Genomic DNA, 23,124 nt, shown 5'->3' on the forward strand with positions numbered 1-23,124 from the left:
GTTATTTCCCATCTCCTGCCTCATAATTTTATTTATCTCTCTCTCCTCATTTATTGCTACAGTCCCTTCCAGCTATCACCATATTTCTCTGCTCTTCATTGTAATAAACCCTTTCAGAGAGTTATGTCTCCTGTCTACAATTTTCCCCATTCTCTTAAACTCACTCTTATCTAATTTTTGCCTCATCGTTTTACTAAACTGCTCATTTCAAGTCACCAATGACCACATCTCAGTATCTTACTTATAAATATATTGTGGCCATCCTCTTTAAAATACTTTATCTATTTTCAAGAATACAACCATCTCCTAATGTATCTCTTTGTCTCTGGCATTTCCTCAGGCTCTTTTTCTGACCCCCTATCTTCTCAAACTCTAAATTTGGACTTTCGTAGAAATCAGTTCTGGGCCATTTCTTTCTAGTTGCTTCCCTGCTAAGGTTATCCAGTCTTATATCTTTAAATGCTATCTGGAGTCTGATAATCCACAAATTTATGTATCTAACCATAGCCTCTACCCTGAATTCCAAACCATATATCTAAGGTTTACTGTGTGTCTCCACGTGGACATCTAATTGGCACCTCATACTCCCCTCCCCAAACCTGCTCTTCCTACAGACTTCGTCTCAATGCATGGACAAATCCATTCATCCAAGTTTTTCAAGCTCTTAATCTTCAAATCATTCTCAATCATTCCCTTTTTATCTTCTCATCTAAACTATTTGCAACTCCTCTGTCCCTACTTTCTAACTAGTCAAAACATGGTCACTTCTCACTAATTCCACTGCCATCACCTTAATTCTAGGCCACAATTAACTCTAACCTGGTCTTTTCAATAGCTTTGTAAATGAAATATGTGTTGTCTCTTCATGATTTGTTCTCATTATGCAACCACAGTGATTCTTCTTAAATATGAGTCAAATCATGTTATTCTGCTTCCCGCCCTCTTGCCAGTCTAGCAACTCCCTTAGAATAAAAGGCAAGGACCTTACAGCCATCAACCAGGCCCCTTGTGGCCAACTCCTGTTCCTTCCTCACTTCTCTTTCCAATATTCTTGCTCACTCTGCCTCAGACACAAGGAGTCCATGCTGTCTTTTTTTTAAAAACACACACACACACACACACACACACACACACACACACACACACATACACATTGGAAGGCTGGGCATGGTAACTCATGCCTGTAATCCTAGCATGTTGGGAGGGTGAGGTGGGAAGATAACTTGAGGTCAGGAGTTCAAAACCAGCCTGGCCAACATGGTGAAACCCTATCTCTACTAAAAATACAACAGAAAAAAAATTAGCCGGGCATGGTGGTGGGCGCCTGTAATCACAGCTACTTGGGAGGCTGAGGCAGGACAATCACTGGAACCTGGGAGGTGGAGGTTGCAGTAAGTGAGCTGAGGTTGTGCCACTGCACTCCAGCCTGGGTGACAGAGCGAGACTACGTCTTAAAAATGAAAAATAAAAAAATTAACAAAACACCGGAAGAAGGCATACTCCCGATTCTAGGCCTTTGCATTTGCTATTTCTTCTGCCTGGAAACATCATTCACCTAGATAGCCACACCTCCTCCAAAGTTTTTGCTCACTTATTGCCCTCTCAGTGATTTCTTCCCTAATTACCTTACATGTAATTACAAACCCAGCCCCACTGCCTGATATTCCTTCCCTTCCTTTTCTCTGTTTTGTTTTCTCATGGTGGATCTTTTACCGCCTGATATATATAGTTTATTTTTTCTATCTCATCTTCAATCCTCATATACAATCTAAGCTACATAAAGGCTGCTTTTGGTTTGTTTTTGTTTACTCTTGTGTCTAAATCAGTGTAGGTGTTTAACAAATCAGTACTGAAGAAAAAATGAGTAATAAATTTATCCAGGAAATAAAGTAGTGACAGGAAGATGAATTTAGTTTGTATGGCCCAGGGATAGAACATTATAAGTGAAGAAATGGTCAAGCAGTTGAGAAAATAGCTTTCTAAATTAGAGAAAGGTATTTTTAGAAGCAAAGTCCTGAACATCGTTTTATATCTTAAGGTTTGCAAATGGTGCAGTGTGATTAGGAACCTAGAATGTATGGTGCAGTTGGATTATGACACACAACCAAGTCTGAGCCAGTTAATGAAAGGTCTTAACTGTTAAATTATGAGGTCTGGATGTCTTAATGTTGGCCAGGGAAAAATGGAATATTTTAATCAGTTCGATGCACATGATAAAACCTAGCGGTGTTTTGTTGTTGTTTTGCATTGGTATAGTGATATGTAAGACATGTTTTTCCTGCTTTAACAAAAAAAGGCAGTTACAACTTCTTGAGAAGGGTCTACTTATTGATTTGTTACCTTAGAAATGAATGTGTACCTGGTCAAATTACAAATTTTTTTAAAATTTAACCCTGGATTTTTTTTGAACAGAATTAACACAGCTTTGTTTCACCTTTACCCAATATGTTTATTCTAAAATAATCATACTTATGTGATTTCCCCCTCTAAATTATGCCCTATACAATAGGATGATTATTCATAAAGATTGTACAATTAAAGATATGCTGTTTCAAATATCTAGATTTTATCTTTATTATGACAAATGAGTTGACGTACACAATATTCTGAAAGAGTGTCTATGTCTGTGTGTGTTTGCTGCCCTTGCTTATTTTCTTGTCTCAAAGACCACTCCAGTGGTTTTTAAAAGAAATTTAGAATCTTCTTCAGTACTTTTCAGATGAACCAGCTTCTAACCCTCTTAAGTATTCATACAAAATCATTAGATTTTGAATTGGCAGTACCTTACACCAGAAGAAATCAACTAGCCCTTCCTTGGACTTCCTGGGATGTTGTTCTTGTTTCAGTTTTAACCCAGGAGTTTAGTAAGGTTGGAGAGTTTGGGTTGGTGGCAAGGAAGGTGGAAGTTGGGCCTATCTATTCTTTTTCTTACATTTGGTTTGTGGTGTAGGAATGGGTAACACAACAGAAAGTAGATTTTTCATTAGCTGAAAGTTTATATGATGACAAATATAGAGAACATATAGCATTCTCTTATGATTTTCTACCACAAAAGAACAGTTAATTTTATTATTATATACTTAATGTACTTATGTCATCTTAGGTGACTATAAAACAGAAGAGCAATTTAAGATCACCTGGTTACTTTGACCAATGTTGGGTCAAAGTTCTATTCTAAATAATGGCCATGTTGGCTAGATTCCCAAATGTCTGTGGCATGCCTAGCTATTTACAAAATAGAAGTATAAAACAACCCATGATTTTGTATGAACAACCATAATGAAATATATTTATTCAAATGAGGCTCTTGATTTCATTGTTCAGTTTTTTTAAACACTACTTTCATGGACAGTGTGTAAGCCATAAGATGCAAACTCTAATCTCTATAATCATACTTTGCTTTGTTTCAACAAAAGCAATGTTTTCGAGAATTATTCAGAGACTCGGCTTCTTGTGATTTGGCTGTTTCCTAATCTCAAATTCACTCTTGAAGGACAAAAGGACGGAATCTTAAGATAATTTCAAATGAGGAGATCCCAGAGTATTTAGGGGAACAGCCATGTCATTCATTGAACTTGGTATCTGAAGTTAACTACTTTTTAGTAGAGGCATTCTCTTGGATGTTTACAAGATAGTTAATGGCTTGGTTGATTACTTAATTGGTTACAGACCACTTCATCACCATTTCATCATGAAACCTGATAGACATGATAAATTTTTTTGTGACATGAGGTAACATCCTTCTCGTGTCATACTTAAAGAAACAATACATAGAGGATTTGTTAGATTTGTTCAAGTGTCTATGGCAATGCTAGCTGAGTTCTTCAGTCACAGTTAGCTTGGAACCATGGACTCTTGAAGGTATTTTTATCTTTAGGGTTTTCCTCAGGAAAAAATTAATCTTTTCATGAGTCACTTTCTCCTATCTGAGATTTAGCGTGTATATATTTTCATAAAAAACTATTGCAGATAAATTTTAGGATGGAAAGTGAAGAAATATTTGCAGCTGAAAATTTCAGGCAATTTTTTTGAAATTACACTTTCTGGTCACTGCTGCACCTATGTCATGGAACATATTGGGAAGACATGCATGGTAGAGTAAGCAGTTTCCTTGGTGCCAGAGAAACCAAGCTTCAAGCAGTGGTCCTAACATATGTGATTTTTCTGTTGTGCTTCTGAGTATTGTTCTACTGTATGGATATATTCACTTTTTTGTTGACATTTGGGCCATTTCCAGTTTTGTTATTTAGAATAATGCTGCTGTGCTATGAACATTTGTGGACAAGACTTTTGTGAGACATATTATACAGAAGTAGAAAAGCTGTGAATTATGGTAAATATACGTTCAATGTTTTGAGAAACTGCCATACAGTTTTTCAAATTGGATGTACCATTTTGTGTTTTTACCACGGATGTGTGAGAGCTGCAGTTGCTCCACATTTTTGTCAACGCTTTATATTACCAGTGTTTTAAATTTTAGCCCTTCTAATACATGTGAAATCAGATTTCACAGTGGTTTTAATTTATGTTTTCCTAATGCATAATCATGTTGGATATCTTCATATGTGTTTGTAGGTATTAATATGGCTTTTTTGTGTTTGAAGGATTTGGTCAAATATTTTGCCCATTTATATTGAGTCGTCTTATTAAATTGTAATAATTTTTTATCTTCTGGAAACAAGTTCCCTTTCAGTATATGTAGTGAAAATGTTTTCTTCATTTTGCAACTTGCCCTTTCATTTCCTTCCAAAGAGCAAAAGGAGTATATTTTAAATTTTGATGAAGTCTTTTTTTTTTTTTTTTTTGTGGTGGGGGGTTGCTGTCTCTGTCACCCAGGCTGGAGTACAGTGGTACAATCATGGGTCACTGCAGCCTCTAGCCTCTAGGCTTGAGTGATTTCTTTGCCTCAGCCTCCCAAGTAGCTGAGACTTGCAGGCACATGCCATCACACCCAGCTCATTTTTGTGATGTTGCCCAGGCTGGTCTCAAACTCCTGGCTTCAAACAGACCTCCCACCTTGGCCTCACAAAGTGCTGAGATTACAGGGGTGAGCCACCACTCCCAGCCTATTTTTTTTTCTATTTTTATATTACTCTTTATATTTTTTGTGTCCTAAGAAATCTTTGCCCACTCTAAGATGGCAAGTTTTTCTCTTATCCTTTTTTCTTAGAAGTCTTAAAATTCTAGAATTTACATTTAGATATATAATCCATTTAGAGTTAAATTTTGTATGTTATGTGGTAAGAGTAGGTGATTTTTTTTCTCCATACATATATCCAGTTGTTCTAGTGCCAGTGTTTAAAAAAAATACCATTTTTTCCATTGAATTACATTGGCAACTTTCTTAAAAATCAACCACTTTTATGTGGATCTGTTTCTGGACTCTATCTTCTATTCCATTTATGTATAAGTCTGTCTTTTCACCAACACTACTACTACTTTGCTACAGCTTCATAATAACTTGTGAAGTCAGCTAGTGTGTTATTTGCTAAAATTGCTTTGACTATTGCATGCCATTTGCATTTTCTCTTTCTTTCTTTCTTTCTTTGATACAGTTTTGCTCTTTCACCCAGGCAGGAGTGAAGTGGCGCGATCTCAGCTCACTGCAACCTCCGCTCCCCGGGTTCAAGCGATTCTCCTGCCTTAGCCTCCCGAGTAGCTGGGATTACAGGCACATGCCACCATGCCTGGCTAATTTTTCTATTTTTAGTAGAGACAGGGTTTCACCATGTTGGCTAAGCTGGTCCTGAACTCTTGACTTCAGGTGATCCACCTGTGTTGGCCTCCCAAAGTGCTAGGGTTACAGGCATGAGCCAGTGTAACCAGCCTGCATTTTCATATAGTGTTTAGAATCAGGTTGCCCATTTCTATAAAATAAGGACTGCTTGAATCTGTAGGTCAATTTGCGAATAACTGCCACCTTAACAATACCAAATCTTCCACTCCATGAACTAGGCATATTTATTTTCTTATTTACATATTCTGTAATGTTTCTTAATGATATTTCATAGTTTCCAGTGAGGATATCTTGCTCATGTTTTATAAATTTTATTCCAAAATACTGTGTTGCTTTTGTGGTGCTACTATAAATGGAAATTAAAAAATTTTATTTTTTAATGTTTTGCTGCTAGTATTAATATCTGAAAATGATTTTGATATTTTAATAATAATTTTATACCATGGACTTTGCTGAATTTAGTTGTCATTTCTAAGATTTGCTTTGTAGATTCCTTAGGATTTTCTACATTTAAAAAATCATGTCATCTGCTAAAAAAAAGTTGTACTTTTTTTATTCTTATACTTACGCCTTTTGTTTCATTGTTTGACTTCATTGTAGTGGCTAAAACATTTCATTCAATACTGAATAGAAGTAGTGAAAGCAGACATCCTTGCCTTATTCCTAATTTAAGGGGTGCATGCAAGTTTCCCCATTGTAAAATCATTTTGTCTGTTCTAGAACTTGATATAAATGGAATCAAACAGTAGGTACTATTTTGTAGAAGGCTTTTTCCACTCAGTGTGTTTTTAAGATTCATGTGGTTGCATGCATGAGTCATTTCTTTTTTAACTTGTGTTTGTCTTTTTAATCAACTTCTCAAGGTATAATTTATGTACAATAAACCCCTGCCAAGTATGATCAAATATGGTAACTATAAAATTTTTACAGATGTCCTTTAACAAATTGATGAAATTTCTTCCAATTATTATTTGTTAAGAGTAGAAGGGTGTTGAATTTTTGTTGAATGCTTTTTCTGTATCTATTGAAATAATCACATACCTGTTCTCCTTTATTCTGTCAATATTGTGAATTACATTGATTTTTGAATATGAAATCAATTTTTCATTCTTGGAAAATATTCTACTTGGTTATAATTTAGTTTCATATATTTCTTGATTTAATTGACTACTATTTTCTTGAAGATTTTTGCATCAAAGTTCATATTTGGTCATTTGTCTGTAATTTTATTTCTTTGTAACAGTTTTGTCAGATTTTGATATTAGGGTAATACTGGCCTCATAAAATTGTTGGTAAGTATTCTTTCCAAAATGATACTCTTTTTTTTCTCAGTGTTGAATAGAATTTAACAGTGAAACCATTTGCCCCTAAATTTTTCTTAGTGAAGACATTTTTGATAAATAATTCAATGTATATATTGTTCAGTTCTTTTAGGTTGTATTTTGCCATTTTTTCCTTCATCTTTTGTTTGCCACAGTTATTCACTGTATTTTTATCTCTGCCTTTTTTGTTTATAGTGTTTTATTTCATTAATATTTAATGTAATTTTTGGTATTGTTGGATTTTAATTATCATTTTATATTTACCTCTTACTCCTCTGTTTCTCTTCTTTTGCCTTTCAGATTTCCATTTATCTATTTACTTTTATAATTTATTCCTCCCTGCCTTTTTTATGTAGTTGCTCTGAGTATTAAGGTGTATGTGTGTATATTTTTCCCTTTTCACAGTCAATTTAAGTTTAATATTGTACAACTTCATCTAAAACATAGAAACAATTACATGTCATCTAAGTCTAAATGTCCATCTACCTCTAACCTCCTTTATATTAGTTTTCCTGTGTATCACACCTAAATTCATTATACATCTCACCAGGATAATGTTATAAGCTTTGCTTTAAACATTTATAAGCATTCTAAAAAATAAAAGAAATAATATTTTCTATTTACTTATGTATCTACCACTTCTGATACTCATTTAATTCCCGAAGTTTGCATTTCCGTCTGGTATCATTTTTCCTCACCTTGAAGAATTCCTTTAGTATTTATTGATGTGCAGGTCTACTGATAAAAAATTCTTTTAATTTTCTCATATCTAAATCTTTAACTTTCATTCTTATAGGATATTTTTACTGGATATAGAATTCTGAGTCTAAAGTTTTTGATTTTGCTTTTTGTTTTGCACTTCAAAAATGCTGTTATCCCCTTGCCTCCATGGATTCTGGTGACAAATCTATGGTGATTCAAATTGTTGTGTTTATGATAATGTCATTTCTCTCTAGCTTTTATCAACATTTTCTTATTGTCTTTATTTTCCAGAAATATGGTGATGCTATTTATCCCCAAGACTGGATTTCTTTAAATTTACTCTTCTTGAGATCCTCTGGACTTCTTTAATCTGTACATTTTATCTTTTCCTAGATTTGAAAAGTATTCAGCCAATTCTTCTTTAAATATTTTTCTACCCATTATTTTTTTTCTGAAATTCCAAATACCCACGTTAGAACTTTTGAAATTTTGATGGTCTCCAGACCTTCTGTTTTTTTTCCATTATTTTCTGTCTTTTAGATTTGATGATTTCTCTTGATATCTTTATAGTCACTGACTTTTTCGTTATTAATTTTGCTATTAAAAATAACCATTGATTTTTTTAAATGTTTAATGTTGTATTTTTTAGTTGGGCAATTATTTTTTAATTTTTACATTTTATGCTTATATTTACTGTTTTACCCATGGTGAGTTTATTTTCCATTGCCTCACCGAGCATAATTTTTATAGGTGTTTTAAAGTTCTTTTCTGATAATTTCAACATAGAGTTCACCTTGGTGTTGGTATCTTTTGATTGTCTCTTGCTTGAAAACAGATTCCATTTTCTTGACTCTTTGTATGTTGAGTGATTTTGAATTGTATCTTAGACATCAGCAATTCTATGTTGTGGAGACTCTAAATTATGCTATATTCTTCTAAAGAAGTTTTTTTTTTTAGGGCATTTAATTTTATTAGACTCAAAACGCAAACTTTGTCACATGTCTTAGGGTGATAGCTTTGATCTTAGACTGCTTGAGTGTGCTCTGCATGTATGCCAGCAACTTTAGCGGCATTCACGTACTGAATGTGGGGTTTACCTTTGCTTACACTCTCCTTTCAGCTTACCTCTGCACTCTGCAGTGGCTCTGGTTGTCCCTGAGTGCATTCCTGTATCCTCCATTCAGAAGTAACGGTAAATTTTTCATTGGAGTTTTATTCAACTGGTACCACCAGAGTGACTGAAGCTGCTCTTGGATCAAAGATACAAACATTTTTAATTAAGTCTATGCAGATCTGATTCCTTCTTTCAAAGTTACAACTCTTTCTTTCTTTGAAGATGCTTAGATAATTAGACTTTTTTTCTCAAAAAATATTTTTCTGGGGTTTATATTTGCTTTTCCTGAAAGATATGTTTGTTGGAAAATCAGTTCTTTACTATAGAAATGGGAATTATGCATTGATTTAAAAAAATATATCTAAAGGCTCTATGGTCTCACTCTAAAAGAGTTTTAGGCTATTTGAATGTGATATTTAAATATAACTAACTCAATTTTTGTTGTAAAACATTTCTAGGATTGCTTAAGTATTCCTGATAGAGGCCAATGCTATGGCAGATGAGGTGTTTACCTAAAACAACCATCTCCTTAATATTGGTGGTTGTTCAAGTAATTTTTTCAAAGACATATATAGTTTTATAATGAAGAAAATAAATTTAAAATGATGTGTCCTGATTTTTCTCCATAGCTTTATGTCAGCCTCTTCTTACTTGAAGTTACATTTAGCAATTTAAAATAATAATAAAATCCATTTACCCAGTAGACGGGCATTTAGAAACAACCACCATTTAGTATACAGTTAAAACCCTTAATCCCCAAAAAAACGTAACAATAGGGAAAGGGAAATAGGTAACAAATAGGAAAATCTCTAGCTTTACCTAATAAAGAAATTACTATTGGCTCTACTTTTTGCTATGTTTTATTTTATAAAAAAAAGGAACATTTGAAAAGAAGAAAATTATAGGAACAGATTATATATTTGACATTATAAAACTTTAAATAAAGGAAAGTTGATGGAGCAAGCCACGCTAGAGGAAATCAGTGTGGTTTGATTTTTTTCACTGATCCAAAAAGTATTTCAAAAATTTCACAGTTACACATCAAAAAAAAAAAAAAAAAAAAAAAGGTTTAGCACTAGGAGGAAAGTAACCCATAGAATGGAAGAACATGAAGGAAAATCGTCATGATTTGCAGTTGATATGATTTTCTACATCAGATCTACAAAAGAATATATTTGCAGTCTCTTACAGCTGATAAGAGGGCTCAGAAAGAATGTGAACAATATATAAAAATGAGTGTTTCTGTACCCAGCATTAACCAATTAAATGATAAACTTTAAAATTGTTCCATTGCTATTTATAATAGTGTTAAACTCCAAGTTTCTTAAAAAAAATAAAACATGGAAAATCAGTACGGTGAAATTAATAAAATATTTTGAGATACATAAAAAGTTCTGAATATGGAGAAATAATCATTATGAAATGTCAATATCAAGACACCAATTATCTTTAAATTATCAAGACAATCTCAGTCTTAATTTTTCTGAGTTGTATAGAAATTTATAAATTAATTCTGAAATACATGTGGAAGAGTAAAGGGTGAAAAAATATCCAAGATCATTTTGAGTGTGTAATAAGAGACTTGTCCACTCAGATATTGTATGGTTACTAAATTATAGTTTTAAAAATGTGGTCTTGGTAAAATATAGGAAAATATATCAATGGAGAACTGAGAGGGCTCAGAAACAATAGATACACTCATGTGGGAACTTGGTATATTGACAGAAGTAGCAATGTAGATCAGCGAGAAAAATGGGGATCGTTACAGGAATTTAGCTGTAAAAGATGGCTGTAAGGAAAAAGTTCATATTGGATTGCCTGAGTTAAAAAAAAAATTAAAACCAAGACAACAAAATTGAGACAGAATAAAGATCATACACAGTCATCTTTAGAAGAAAACACAAGGAAATAACTGTATTAACTCAAGGTAGAATATGATTTCTTAAGTAGAACACTGAACATTAAAGGTAGAAATCCTAATGTAAAAGACTAATATATTTGATTACGTAAAACCACTATTTCAGCCCATGTTTGCATTGATAAGGGAGTATAGTCGACAAATTGCAGAGCATTCATTTGAATGGGAACTATATTAGTTAAAATAAATGTACTTGATTTATGCATACACCATGAAAAGAACTATAAAACATACTATTGGTTAAAATATTTAAAGAACGCTAGGAACATTTTTATTTTGTTATTACTAATATATACCTAAGGTGCCCTGAGGTGGAAAAAATTCACATCAAATTTAGGACAAGGTTGCCTTTGGAAATGAGAGGAATAGGACTGAGGAAGGTTGACAAAAAGAACATGAGTGTCTATGCAAAACTTCTTGAAGTGTTAGAAAATAAAATACAACAATACTGGTTCACCTCAGTGAAGGAGTTTCTCCCAGAAATACAAGATTGCTTCAAATTATGAAATTACAAATACAATACTTCACCATATTTATGTCTTTAAATGAAAAGGATAAAACCATCCTTATCTCAGAAGACACTGAAAGAACAGTTGGTTAGCTACCAACCATTCTTGATCTTAAAAATTATACCCTGTTAAAATTGCTGGACAAATTTTTGTTTAAAACATGTTTTTATTAGGTTTAGAACAGATATGAAAGAGTATTTATAAAACATTTCAAAGATATAAAGAATAATGATCACCTATATGTAAATTTTCTGGTATTAAAAATGGTTTGTGTGTGTGTTCTTAATGTGATATGATTTATCACTCTAGAAGTATTTTCATTAAAGCCACGAATTAAACAGTGATGTCCTTCTGAACAGTTTAACAATTTTTTGTAGGAGTAATGAAATCAAGCAGGAAAAAAAATTACAAATAGAAAAGAGGAAACAGAAGAGGATCCTTAATTGTAGATTATGTGACTATATTCTTAGAAACCTCGCAGGAATGAAATAAACTATTTGATACAATAAAGAATATTCAGTAAGGCTGCTAATGTTAAAAATATATATGTAAATTATTTGCTTTTATATGTAAATAATGACAAGTTTGAAAAACATAGTGGAAGAAGTGATTTTATTTACAATGGGCACCAAAAAATAAAAGCAATATATGATAATCACAAAGAGAAAATTTTTAAATGTTAGAAAAAGTTTTTAGCAATGAAACAGTATTGCTTTTGGAAAGGAAGATTTCATATTTAAGATGCAGTAATTTGCCCTTTCTAAGTTGATATGTTATAGCAGTGGTTTTTTTCAAGCACTTACAGACAGCTGATAACCACAAATTACCTTATTTCGTCTTCTAGACTACCTGTGAGTTTGAAAAGAAAGTGAGACTCAAATTTTGAAGTAATCTACCCAAGATTTCACTCCTGCCTCATGTTATAATCAAAAGGTGTTCTCACCTTATTTATCCCAATTAGTGTGTTTCTTCGAGGTAGAACCATCTACCTGCATTCATGTCTCTAGTAACCATTGTAGCATAGGCAGTTGGACTCAGTCTCAAATTCTCACTTGCCTTTCTATGTGAGGAGTCACAAATTTCAGAGGTTGACAGAAATTGGGCAGCTAAGAGAATACCTTTTCTGATGTAGACAATGCTAGCCAATCATTTTCTTGTGTCCATATAGTGTCAAAATTGGTAGATTTTAAGCATTTTAACAAAAGTTTGGAAATCCAAAGTCTTTCTCTGCAATATTTGGATTTTTCAATATTGGCAGCCAACTGAAAAAGTAATGGCTCTTTCCTGTCCAAATAAACCTCACTTTTGGCAAAATTTGGCCTGTGGCCTGCGTCTTTGTGAGCTTGGACGTTTCCATACTACTTTCCGTAAATTCTGGCACACTAAAATCCATGGGCTTTTATAAACCCATGTGTAAACCCAGTGTATCTGTCTATTCCAGAGCATCACTAACCAGCTCTTTCTCTACTACCAGTTCTAAAAATGAGTTGATCATTGTGAGTGTGTGTACCTGTTTGGAAACGTTTCTGAAAGTGACTAGAAAGAGTCCAATTGAATCTCCTTATGTCAATGAGTAGGAATTTGATTGCTCCCCTAGTGTTTTATCAAACAGTCGTGTATTCTTATTTGTCTTTCAATCAGGTATTTTTGATCACTGTCTGGAATTTTGAGCTATATATGATCCCCTTGGCATTATTGCTGATCTTTATCTACAATTTCATCAGACCTGTGAAAGGCAAGGTCAGCAGCATCCAGGACAGCCAGGTAAGCAAGGATTCGGAGTTCTGACATTTGAATGCCGAGAAATGTGTTAACAACAAACTACCAGCACCACCAAATCATGGCCCGAGTCCGTTTCGTTTGAGATGTAAGGAGCAGCCCTGCAAAGGCACTCATTTTGCAGTGGAGGTCTTCTATCATGAATAATCTGGAGTCTTCTTTCTGTGGCATCTTATGTTCCTGAATCTTGGCCTGCATGAGGGGAGCCTCTGGTTCATGGTTATCATTTCCATGCTGGTAGCACATGTCTGTGTGCTCATCTGACTCTCTGTAGAGTTCCTGTGAACAACCTCCTCAATCACTAGCGAGAAACCTTTGCTGGCTCTGTGGGCCATTGCTGGGTATGCAGAGAGCTCTGCAGGGCTAACTCCGGCCTTTCCATGAAGGCATCTTATTCAATGTTCTCTCTGGCTTGAAGGCTCAGGAGACTCCCACAGGCTTGTCAACTTCCAGGGCAATCAGAGAGTGGGTGGGCTTCGACCCATCTATTTGCAGGTGCCCACATTCCTCTGGAAATTCCCAAACTTCCTGTCCTGTTGAAGAAAGCAAGACCCTTTCTCAAAGACATCTCTCCGCATCTACTCATCTCACTTCCACTCTGACTCTCCTGCCCCTGGCCCTCTCATTGCACCCCGTTAAGATCTTTTTCTGCTCTGCTCTAGGTGGCCAGGAACTTGTGTTTGTAGGCTTTTTTTTTTATGATGTAATCTAGGCATTCCAGATTCAAGAACCAAGTTTTTAAAACAAAAATCTAAAGTCCTAAGACTTGATTAATTTCCTTTCTAGATGGATCACCTTCACATTTGGTTTCCCAAGAGCCAATCAAATCCTGACTGTTTTTATTTTTCCTTATGTCCTCATAATGGATTTAAGGGAGGTTTCTGGTTTCACTTAGGAAGGAAGGTGGGAAAAACGAGTATTGTGGCAAGAGGAAAAACCTCAGGCAATTTCAAAATTCTATTCTGTTTGATTTTAATTATTTAATGCAATAGGCATGAACACATATCAGTGAGAAAATAGAACCAGCTAGTAAATGAATGGCTTTAATAGATCCATTTAAGGACTAGGTTTCACAGAGTTACAGATAATGGAAATTTTTACAAAGAAACATCTCTAATATCTATGTTGTCAACTAACATTTTTACAATGTTTATGCAGGTTTTATATTGCCCACTGTGTATATATGTGTATAGTATGTGCGTATGTGTGCATGTATGTGAGAGCATGTACATATACTGGCATACATGTGCGTGTTAGTATACCTATATGCACATAAGTGTGTTATGTACATATAAGGCCTTTATAAAACATTGAAAATAATTACCTAATTTAGTTCGATAACACAACTATGAGGGAGGCAAGAACTATTTTCATTTTATGTCTTATGAAACTACAGTGCATAGGGACGAAGTGATTTGCCTAAAGTCACAAAGCAAAAACTACTGGAACCATGTCCCAAGCTAAAGACTTCTCCTAATTATAGCATTTTTTTCCTCCCATAGCCTGTTTCATTACCTTCCTGTTTATCCATTGGCTTTCATGAGACATGTTTGCTGCCAGTTGTGAATAGGTTAGTTCCCCAGAGGACCCATGAGTACCACACAAACTGCTAGCTGAATCTTGTGAGAATTCTAGGAGGTAGGGCTATACCAGCCCTGAAGAAATTTCTTGATGGCTGCTCAGTGGTTTTATGGAATGTAGCAGAGTATTCTCTGGGTACTTTAGGGTTACTCCCTTTTAAGAGCATGATATTGACAATTCTTTTTACTATTGGAACAGTGACATCTGAACAGCGTACCTGACCTTTGCAAGGTTAAGCAGAAATGCAAGTGTGCAAGCTGAAAATAGACCCTGTTGTCTAACACTGAGCTTTCTTTCCAAACTACTGACCCTATTTGATTATGTACCAACAGATATTAGTTTTTAAACGTTGCAGTGCTATGATCAAACTCTGGCCATTAAATAGCCAAGATTTTTATATTCATCTAAACAAGCCCGCTAGCAGTACAGCTGGTGCTGTGACACCTGAGCTAAAGCCAGGCACCCTTAAGTCCAGATCTGAGCCTTGAGTTTCCTTCCCTCACCTGCCTCTTCTAACCCTAAACCCAGGGCAAAATAATAATGCCACAGAGAAACCTGTAACTTATTCTTAAGATTGATTATATTCAGACTAATGCATTTTGTACTGTCTAATGTTTCAGTAATGGCCCCAAAGGGAGAGAGCAGTCATTATAACAATGAGCCTAGCACTAGTGGAGTATGGTATTCTCAGCCTTAACGTAGCAGTTGGTTCATTTGTCAGAATAAGAACAACACTGTTTACAGAAAGTACAACTCAGCAATGCATTTTTAAAGCTGGATGCCTTCAAAGGGCACTGGCCTAATAGCTTTATTTATAGTCAACAGTTTTATGTAGATTATGCGTATTGTTTAGAGTCCTGCCACAGTGTCCCTGAATTTGAAAAGAGTTCTTTTTTAAGAGGTTATAATGCATTTCAAAAATATAAATGCTTAAAGTCTGTAGGCAAGCTTTAAAATGTGTCTGAGTTTAATTTGCATTTGTTAATTTCGGTTGATGTTTTTATAAACACGTTGTGGGATTTCCTTTCAGGAGAGCACAGACATAGATGACGAGGAGGATGAAGATGACAAGGTGCGTATGTTCAGGAAAGAACACAAAAAAACACTAGTGTTGTCAACAGATAGCATTCCTTCAGGTTGAGTCTCTCTCTTTTCTTTTTTTTTTTTTTTTTTTGTATTATAGAGTTAACCAGTATAGTAATATTATTGTAACTTTTGAAAAGGATATCCCTTTTTAAGATTTTTAAGAATGAGGTTGAGAAGGGTAAAATAGAAGGAATAATTGAAATGTTATAAAAAGCATAACTATAGGAGGCCTTTCATTGGATGCAAGCCAAGATTAGCCTTCCCCTTTATAGGTAAAAGGTAGCCTAGGAAGTCAAAAGTAAATCAGGTGAAATTGCTGTTTCTTTAGGCTCATGTCTGCACTCTGTGGGGTGGTCACCCACTTCCGCGTCTGTCATTTTCCCAGCTGTTCCTGGCAGCGTTTTCAGCTATATGTCTGTGTACATCTGTCCTTTTCCTTCTCCTGGGAGAATCTCTCAAATCTGCTGCTTTTGTTGTCATTACGCTTCCAGACAAACCTTCTGGAATAAAATGAAACAAGTGAAATGCCAAATGAGATGCTACTAGCTTAATGGACTTCCAGTCCCCTTCACTTGTGGGTATCTGGGGCGAGGGATGGTAACATGTAGGAGGCTTGTGCAGAGGAAAGGGCAAAAGGGGAAACCTTGAGAGTAAGTATCCAGTGTAAATGCCCATTGAATAGAAATGTATTCAAAGACACTGGCTTTATGATACAAAGAGCCTTAAAATTAATTGAGTGGACCAGATGGTTTTGCCCATTTGAAGCAAATGGGGTGGATTACAAAGTAAATCTTATTTGTTGTGTTAAGAGGATCATTAATAGCAAAATAATAAAATCAAGTATAATACTTTTAAAGGAAAATGACCTTTTTCAGAAAAGGGGTCGCAGAGATGCAAGTTTCTTATTGACGTCTTGATGTTAGCGGTTTCTGAGTGATTAAGTCATTGAATATTGTCAAAGGAAAGCTAAGTTAATAAGGTTTATAATGGGACATTTTACCAAAAAAAAAAAAAACCAGAAGTATTAATGAAATTATTTTAAACCTGTATGAGGTGATAACTGCAAGTCTAGGCCTCCTGTTCTTCAGACTGGCCAGCTATCAGGTGGGGGTTCCCACAACCCCTTTCTTGGATTCAACAAATTTCTAGAATGGCTCACAAAATTTAGGGAAATATTTTCTTATATTTACTGATTATTATAAAGGACACAATTCAGGAACAGCCAAATGGAAGAAATGCACAGGGCAATGGATGGGGGAATGGGTGTGGAACCTCCACGCCCTCTCTGGGCATACCCTAGAGTACCTGCATGTGTTCACCAACCCAGAAGCTTCCAGAATACGGTATTTTTGTTTCTATGGAGGCTTCATTACATAGGGATAATTGACTAAATCTTTGGGCATTGGTGTTTAAGTCAATCTCTGGCCCCCTCTTCCCTCCCTGCAGGTCAGGGCTGGGAGGACTGAAAGTTCTAACCTTCTAATCATATGGTTGGTTATCCTAGCCACCAGCTCCCCCGTCATCAGAGGCTTTCCAAAAGTCTCCTCATTAGCAGAAATTCAGGTGTGGTTGAAAGGGGCTTGTTATGAATAGCCAAAAGATGCTCCTCTCATCTCTCTAGCTCTGGAGCTATTTTAGGAACTGAGGACAAAACCAAATATTATAGCAAAAGATGTTCATATCTCTGTTATCACTTAGAAAACTCCAGGAATTTTAGGAGCTTTGTGCCAGGAACCAGGGACAAAGAACAAGCATACATTTCTTATTATATCATAACATCACATTAGGCAAAATTCTAAATATTTATAAACCAAGGCCTGGATGAAAGGAAGATTTCTTCCTGTTTGGCCAAGGCTGTTTAAATGAACCACCAGTAGAAGAGGATGTCCTCCACCCTTTAGGAATATTGGTGACCATGTGTCTTTGGCCCATCTAATAAAGGAGAGTATCCAACAAGAAGATGAATGGAAACATGGTATTCAGTGATTGGCAAGCAACAAAATCAGGTCTAGTCTACCACTGATGTACTTCAAAAGCTACCTGAAGGTCTGGAGAGACAGCCCTTTGGTCTGTGCTTTAAACCTTCCCGGGCAAGGATGACTGAAGAAAGAGTTGGAACAGCAGCATCCATAGGGATAAGCCTGGGAGCTGTTGCATTCATCTCAGCATGGCCCAACCCATACCAGTTGTGCCAACCTGTCCCACGTTGAGGGCACTGGCATTAGGGTTCTCCTCCTTCCCTCCGGGTGAAGTTTATTCTTAACATGTTTTTATTATAGTATTTTAGTAGCACTTTTTAATAGACAGATATAACCATGGTGGTTTTGCTTTCCCAATTTTATATTTCTATGAAGTCTTCTAAAGGAATAAATCTAAAATGATATTTTGACTTCTGTTTATGCCTCCTCTGCTTAACACAACCCTTCTATTGTTAGGAAAGGCTGGCGAATTTTTCCATCCTTGTCCATCTCTTTTCATTCTTCCTTCTGTAAGGGATTTGCAAACTAAAGGGATCTTCAACTTTCAGACTTTTTGAGTGCACATCCACATACGTATTACAACACTTGGTTTCTTCTCTGTGCGGATCAGCTTCTACTACTGAGATGTGTTTGTCATAGACCAGGACATACAGTCACTGGGTGACTCCCCATCATAGTGAGCTGGAAGAAAGGTCTACTCACTGAGCCCTTCTGGCTTCTGTTGTGTGTTAGACATGACAGACCATGCTTCTGGGAACTGTAACACACTCAGTGAGAGATGAACTGTTTACAAATTATAAACACACAGCCATTTTGTTCAAAACCAGAAGAGGAGAGAAACTTCTTTCTACCCAAACCATCCATCTTGAAGGTGACACTCTTTAATTGCCAGTGCTCCTTCCCACCAAATACCATCACGGACGACTGTGGAAGATAAAAGCGTGCCGGGGCCTGTTGGCACAACTTCCTCAGGAGATGAATGCTTTGCCATGTTCTGCCTGTCTCTGATGCACAGACCAGGACACTGTCTGGGGTCTGTCATTCTTTTATTGTCTGGAACAAGGATTGTTGTAAAATGACATCACTGTAACCCCTTGTTCCTTAGCATTGTGAAAAGTTCGTGGTAGTAACTTGTATTAGAAACCAGATTAGACTTCACAATTTTGCCTTTTCTTTTTCAGACTTTCAGTGATAACATAGAACTTTCAGGTAACTAGGTTTTTGCCTTTTAGGAGATGAAATGTACAAGCTAAACTTTGAAGAGAGGAGATCCTGCTTTCTAATACCTGATGGCTTATGTAAGAAATTGCTTGTTACAAGTCTAGTTTTCTAGGGACTCCAGAACAAACAGATAATAGCTAAGTTCAGCCAACAGCAATCAGTTGACATTTCCTATTTGTATTAGATTCCATATGTGGAATCCTTCCATGTGGACCTTATTTGTACGGATGGATTACAATGAAAATTGCATTAATTTTCTACACAGTAAAGGTCAGTAATTGAAGCATGAACCAAGAAACTATTGTGTAAAATGCTGTATCCCATACTTAGGAAAGGTCATGCAAGACAATAATATCTTGTTTTCATTACAGAAGGTATAAATACTTGCACTAGAGTTTCTTTCTTTTTCCAGCCCAACAATCACTTACATAGAATATTTCAGCATTTTCTATTAACATCAGGAAGAAGGAATCATAAGGGCATGTAATAAAAGAAAAAAAGCCCTGCTTAATGCTATCAAAAAGAAACTGTGCTCTAAGGCTTGCATTGTGGGTTGGTTTGTTCATAACTAGGTTGTCAGAAATAGGACTTGAATGATCTGTCCTTTTAGGATCTTCAGTGAGGTCACAGTTGCCTGACAGTGTTTATGAAAAACAATATGACCCTTTTATATCAGTTGTAGATGAAAAACAGATATGGACATTTTCCTTTAAGAAAATAAGAAACATCTAATCCATTTTTGTTGATTGATTGAGGAGCACATTATAATGGAAGGATACAAATGGATATTGTATCTATATTCTATTTTCACAAATTAGTTTGTCATCATTAAAATTTAAGTACAGTTTAAACCATTAATTTCAGTGTTTAAAATGATTTTCCATCCTCTAAATTGATTAGTCAGTCCCTTCCTAATTACCCAGACAGGGCCTTCTTAGTGGGAGAAGCGCATGGCATGTATCTAGAAGGAGTTCTCACTGTGAATTAACCTGTAGAGTCCTTTGGATGATGTGGTTAAGTCCACTGTGCCTCATTCCCTGTGTTTCCTTGTGCCAGAAAGAGAGAGGAGATGATCTATAATATCCTAACCAGAGAAAACTGATGTTTATGGAGGAGGTCGTCTTACAATCTAACAATGAAAGTAGTTTTGTCTATAATTCATTTGTGTGTGTATGTGTTTGTTTGTTTGTTTTTTGAGACAGAGTCTCACGCTGTTGCCCAGGCAGGAGTGCAGTGGTGCCATTTCGGCTCAGTGCAACCTCTGCCTCCCAAGTTCAAGTGATTCTCGTGCCTCCGCCTCTGGAGTAGCTGAGACTATAGGCATGTGCCACCACACTGCATTAGAGATAGCGTTTTACCACGTTGGCCAGGCTGGTCTGAAACTCCTGGCCTCATGTGATCTGCCCACCATGGCCTCCCAAAGTTCTGGGATTACAGGCATGAGCCACCATGCCCGGCCTGTTTGTACTTTCTTAAGAATGTCTAAAACAGTAAATTGGTTAGATTAGTAATTTTTTAAATTATTTAAAAAGTAATTTTTTAAATTATTTAAAAAATAATTTTTTAAATTATGACATAACCAGTGATATTTAACAATGATAAAGTGTTGTATTTTTAAGAAAATAAAAAACCAGAGAGTATCTTTGAATGGTTAACAATAGTTGCATGTGCACACACTCACCTTCAGGGATACACAATTTATATACGGGGCATATTGTAAAAGACCTGCTTATGGCTAATTTTCAGGGGAATAAAGTGCATGGGAATTCTAATTTAAGTCCTTTTAATTTGATTTAATATGGTTTTTAGTGATGAAGTGACTTAATTGCTAACATTTTTATCATACTATCTTTCAAGCCTTTTATAGTGAAGTGGATTCCAGCCAATTCTTAATTATCAGTTTATGCATGTTTTGGATGAGAGGGGGTTGCCTTCCCAATTTCCTGTAGTCCTTTGGCAAATCAGCTGGCTTAAATATTCTTTTTAAAAATCAAACTCTCATTCTTAAAAATGTTTTGACTTCATAACCTTTAGAAGTCACCCAGAAATATTATCAGTCTGGCCTTCTGGAACATTATTCAGAGCATCCTACCTATTATCAAGCTCACTAATATTCCTAGTACAAGTAGATCTTTCTGATTTCTATTCTAAGGATTGTAGTGTTATTCTCAAATATTATGAGATGTGATATGCCAGACTCAATTACATGAATTACCTATCCTTCTCTTAGCGAATGTGCATTGTCTGACCAAATTTCGTCAGAGGCACTGATTTTTTCGTAGTCTATATAGATTGAGTATCCCTAATCTAAATACTTGAAATCCAAAATGCCCCAAAATTTGAAACTTTTTGAGCTCTAATTATCAAAGGAAATGATCATTGGAGCATTTTGGATTTCTGATTTTTAAATTAGGAATGATCAGCCAGCATGATGCATGCATTCCCAAATCCCAAAACAATCTGAAATCCAGAACACTTCTGGTCCCAAGCATTTTAGATAAAGGATACTCAACCTGTATTGCATCTAGATATTTCATTTCCCATTGCTTAGAATTGTCACATCATGAGAAGGTAGAAGACATTGGATATTGCATCCTGATTATCCACAAGTGATTGGTTTTCTGAAAATAGTATCTATGTCTTTTGTATTTAAAAATAAATCTGATCGAGACCATCCTGGCCAACATGGTGAAACCCCGTCTCTACTAAAAATAGAAAAATTATCTGGGCATGGTGGTGCACACCTGTAGTCCCAGCTACTCAGGAGGCTGAGGCAGGAGAATTGCTTGAAATGGGAGGCGGAGGTTGCAGTGAGCCGAAATCATGCCACTGCACTCCAGCCTGGCAACAGAGCGAGACTCCATCTCAATAAATAAATCCCTCATCTATTTTACTGTGACTCACCCAATTATCCAATGAGTTTATGAGATAATTGATAGAAAGGGGGGCTACCACTTTTTTCTTCAAGGGAAAAGTAATCACTGGAATAAAGTATTCAATAAAACAAGAATAATAAATTAAAACAAGGCCATTTCAAGTAAGAATTATTTAAGCAATTAGATTTATGAAAATATTAATATTTTAATTTGCAGGCTGCTTTTATATGCAGTAGCTCATTCAGTACTCAAAACAAAATATTAAGTTTCATAGTATGTTCTCTTGTCTACAAATGAACAAACCAAGGCTAAGAGAACTTCAGTAACATATCTGAGATTTCTCAGCCAGGATAGCGGCAACACTCAAACCCATCTCTTATGGTCTAAATCTTATTTTTGACCATTCTCCATTGTTGTGAAGGAAACCTGTCATTAATTTATTGGTTCATTTTGCTGCATTATTTTGCCAACATTTATTGATGTCTTTGTACCAAAGCCTCTATAAATACAAAAATTACAACCATAAACAAGGTGCTCATAGTAAACAACCCCAGTGCCCTAAGGTTCCCCTACTGCCTTCATCAAGGTTTGTAATGTTGTTGTAGCTGCTATGTTGGGAAACAGAGGGGAAATGCTAGGTGAGGCAGGACTGCTAAAAGGTGATGTTTGAGCTGGATCTTAAAGTAATAATAGTTTTTTAACTTGTTCCATTGCTGAATCACATAAATATTTTATCTTATACCCACTCCTTTACTGTACCTGGGAGAAAACTAAAGGATTCACACAGCTAAATCAGCAACTGCCGCTCCTGGTATATTTATCTACAGTAGTTACAGTTATAGAAAACCATTAGCCTTGTTTACCTTGTGGTGGCTTGGTGTTCTGTCACTTAGTGCAGAGAGACTTTTAATGAAATCAATCTTTCAAGGGTCTAGATTCCAAATATTTTTTTCCCTAATCTGTTGCCAATTTTTCAGTTGTATTTTATGAGTATCTTCCTATTGAGCTGATTGTTTATTCCTTTTACTTTTTCAACCCTATTATTTGATACTAGATGATATTCATGTTGCACACCACAAAAAAAAAAGTGTTGGTAAATACCAATGCAGTGTGTAAGTGCTTTATGTAATGAACAGATAGAGCAATATAAAACCACTTAGAAATGATATTGATTCAAAATCCAAATACTATTTTATATTCATTTCCCAAAGCAAAAGAACTACTTGAGAAAGAAGTACACTCCAGAAAGAGTACAGATCTCCCCACTCCATTTTAATAGCACGAGCTGTGGAGTTGACTC

The 23,124-nt window shown here is 35.5% G+C and overlaps 1 protein-coding gene across 3 annotated transcripts in view; it reads left to right on the forward strand.

The window, feature by feature from the left end:
• Positions 1-23,124, forward strand: part of MCTP2 (multiple C2 and transmembrane domain containing 2) — a 254,972-nt gene that overhangs the window by 201,864 nt on the left and 29,984 nt on the right. For 2 of the 3 annotated variants that reach the window (XM_002825867.6, XM_054531911.2), the window contains 2 exons: positions 12,944-13,066; positions 15,693-15,734. In XM_002825867.6, the coding sequence (XP_002825913.1) occupies positions 12,944-13,066; positions 15,693-15,734 (165 nt within the window). Of the gene's footprint in view, positions 1-12,943; positions 13,067-15,692; positions 15,735-23,124 lie in introns of those variants that run through there. The other variant, XR_008513796.2, reaches the window with a different exon arrangement.

This window comes from Pongo abelii, chromosome 16 (genome assembly GCF_028885655.2).
Source record: "Pongo abelii isolate AG06213 chromosome 16, NHGRI_mPonAbe1-v2.0_pri, whole genome shotgun sequence".
NCBI classification, from domain to species: Eukaryota; Metazoa; Chordata; class Mammalia; order Primates; family Hominidae; genus Pongo; species Pongo abelii.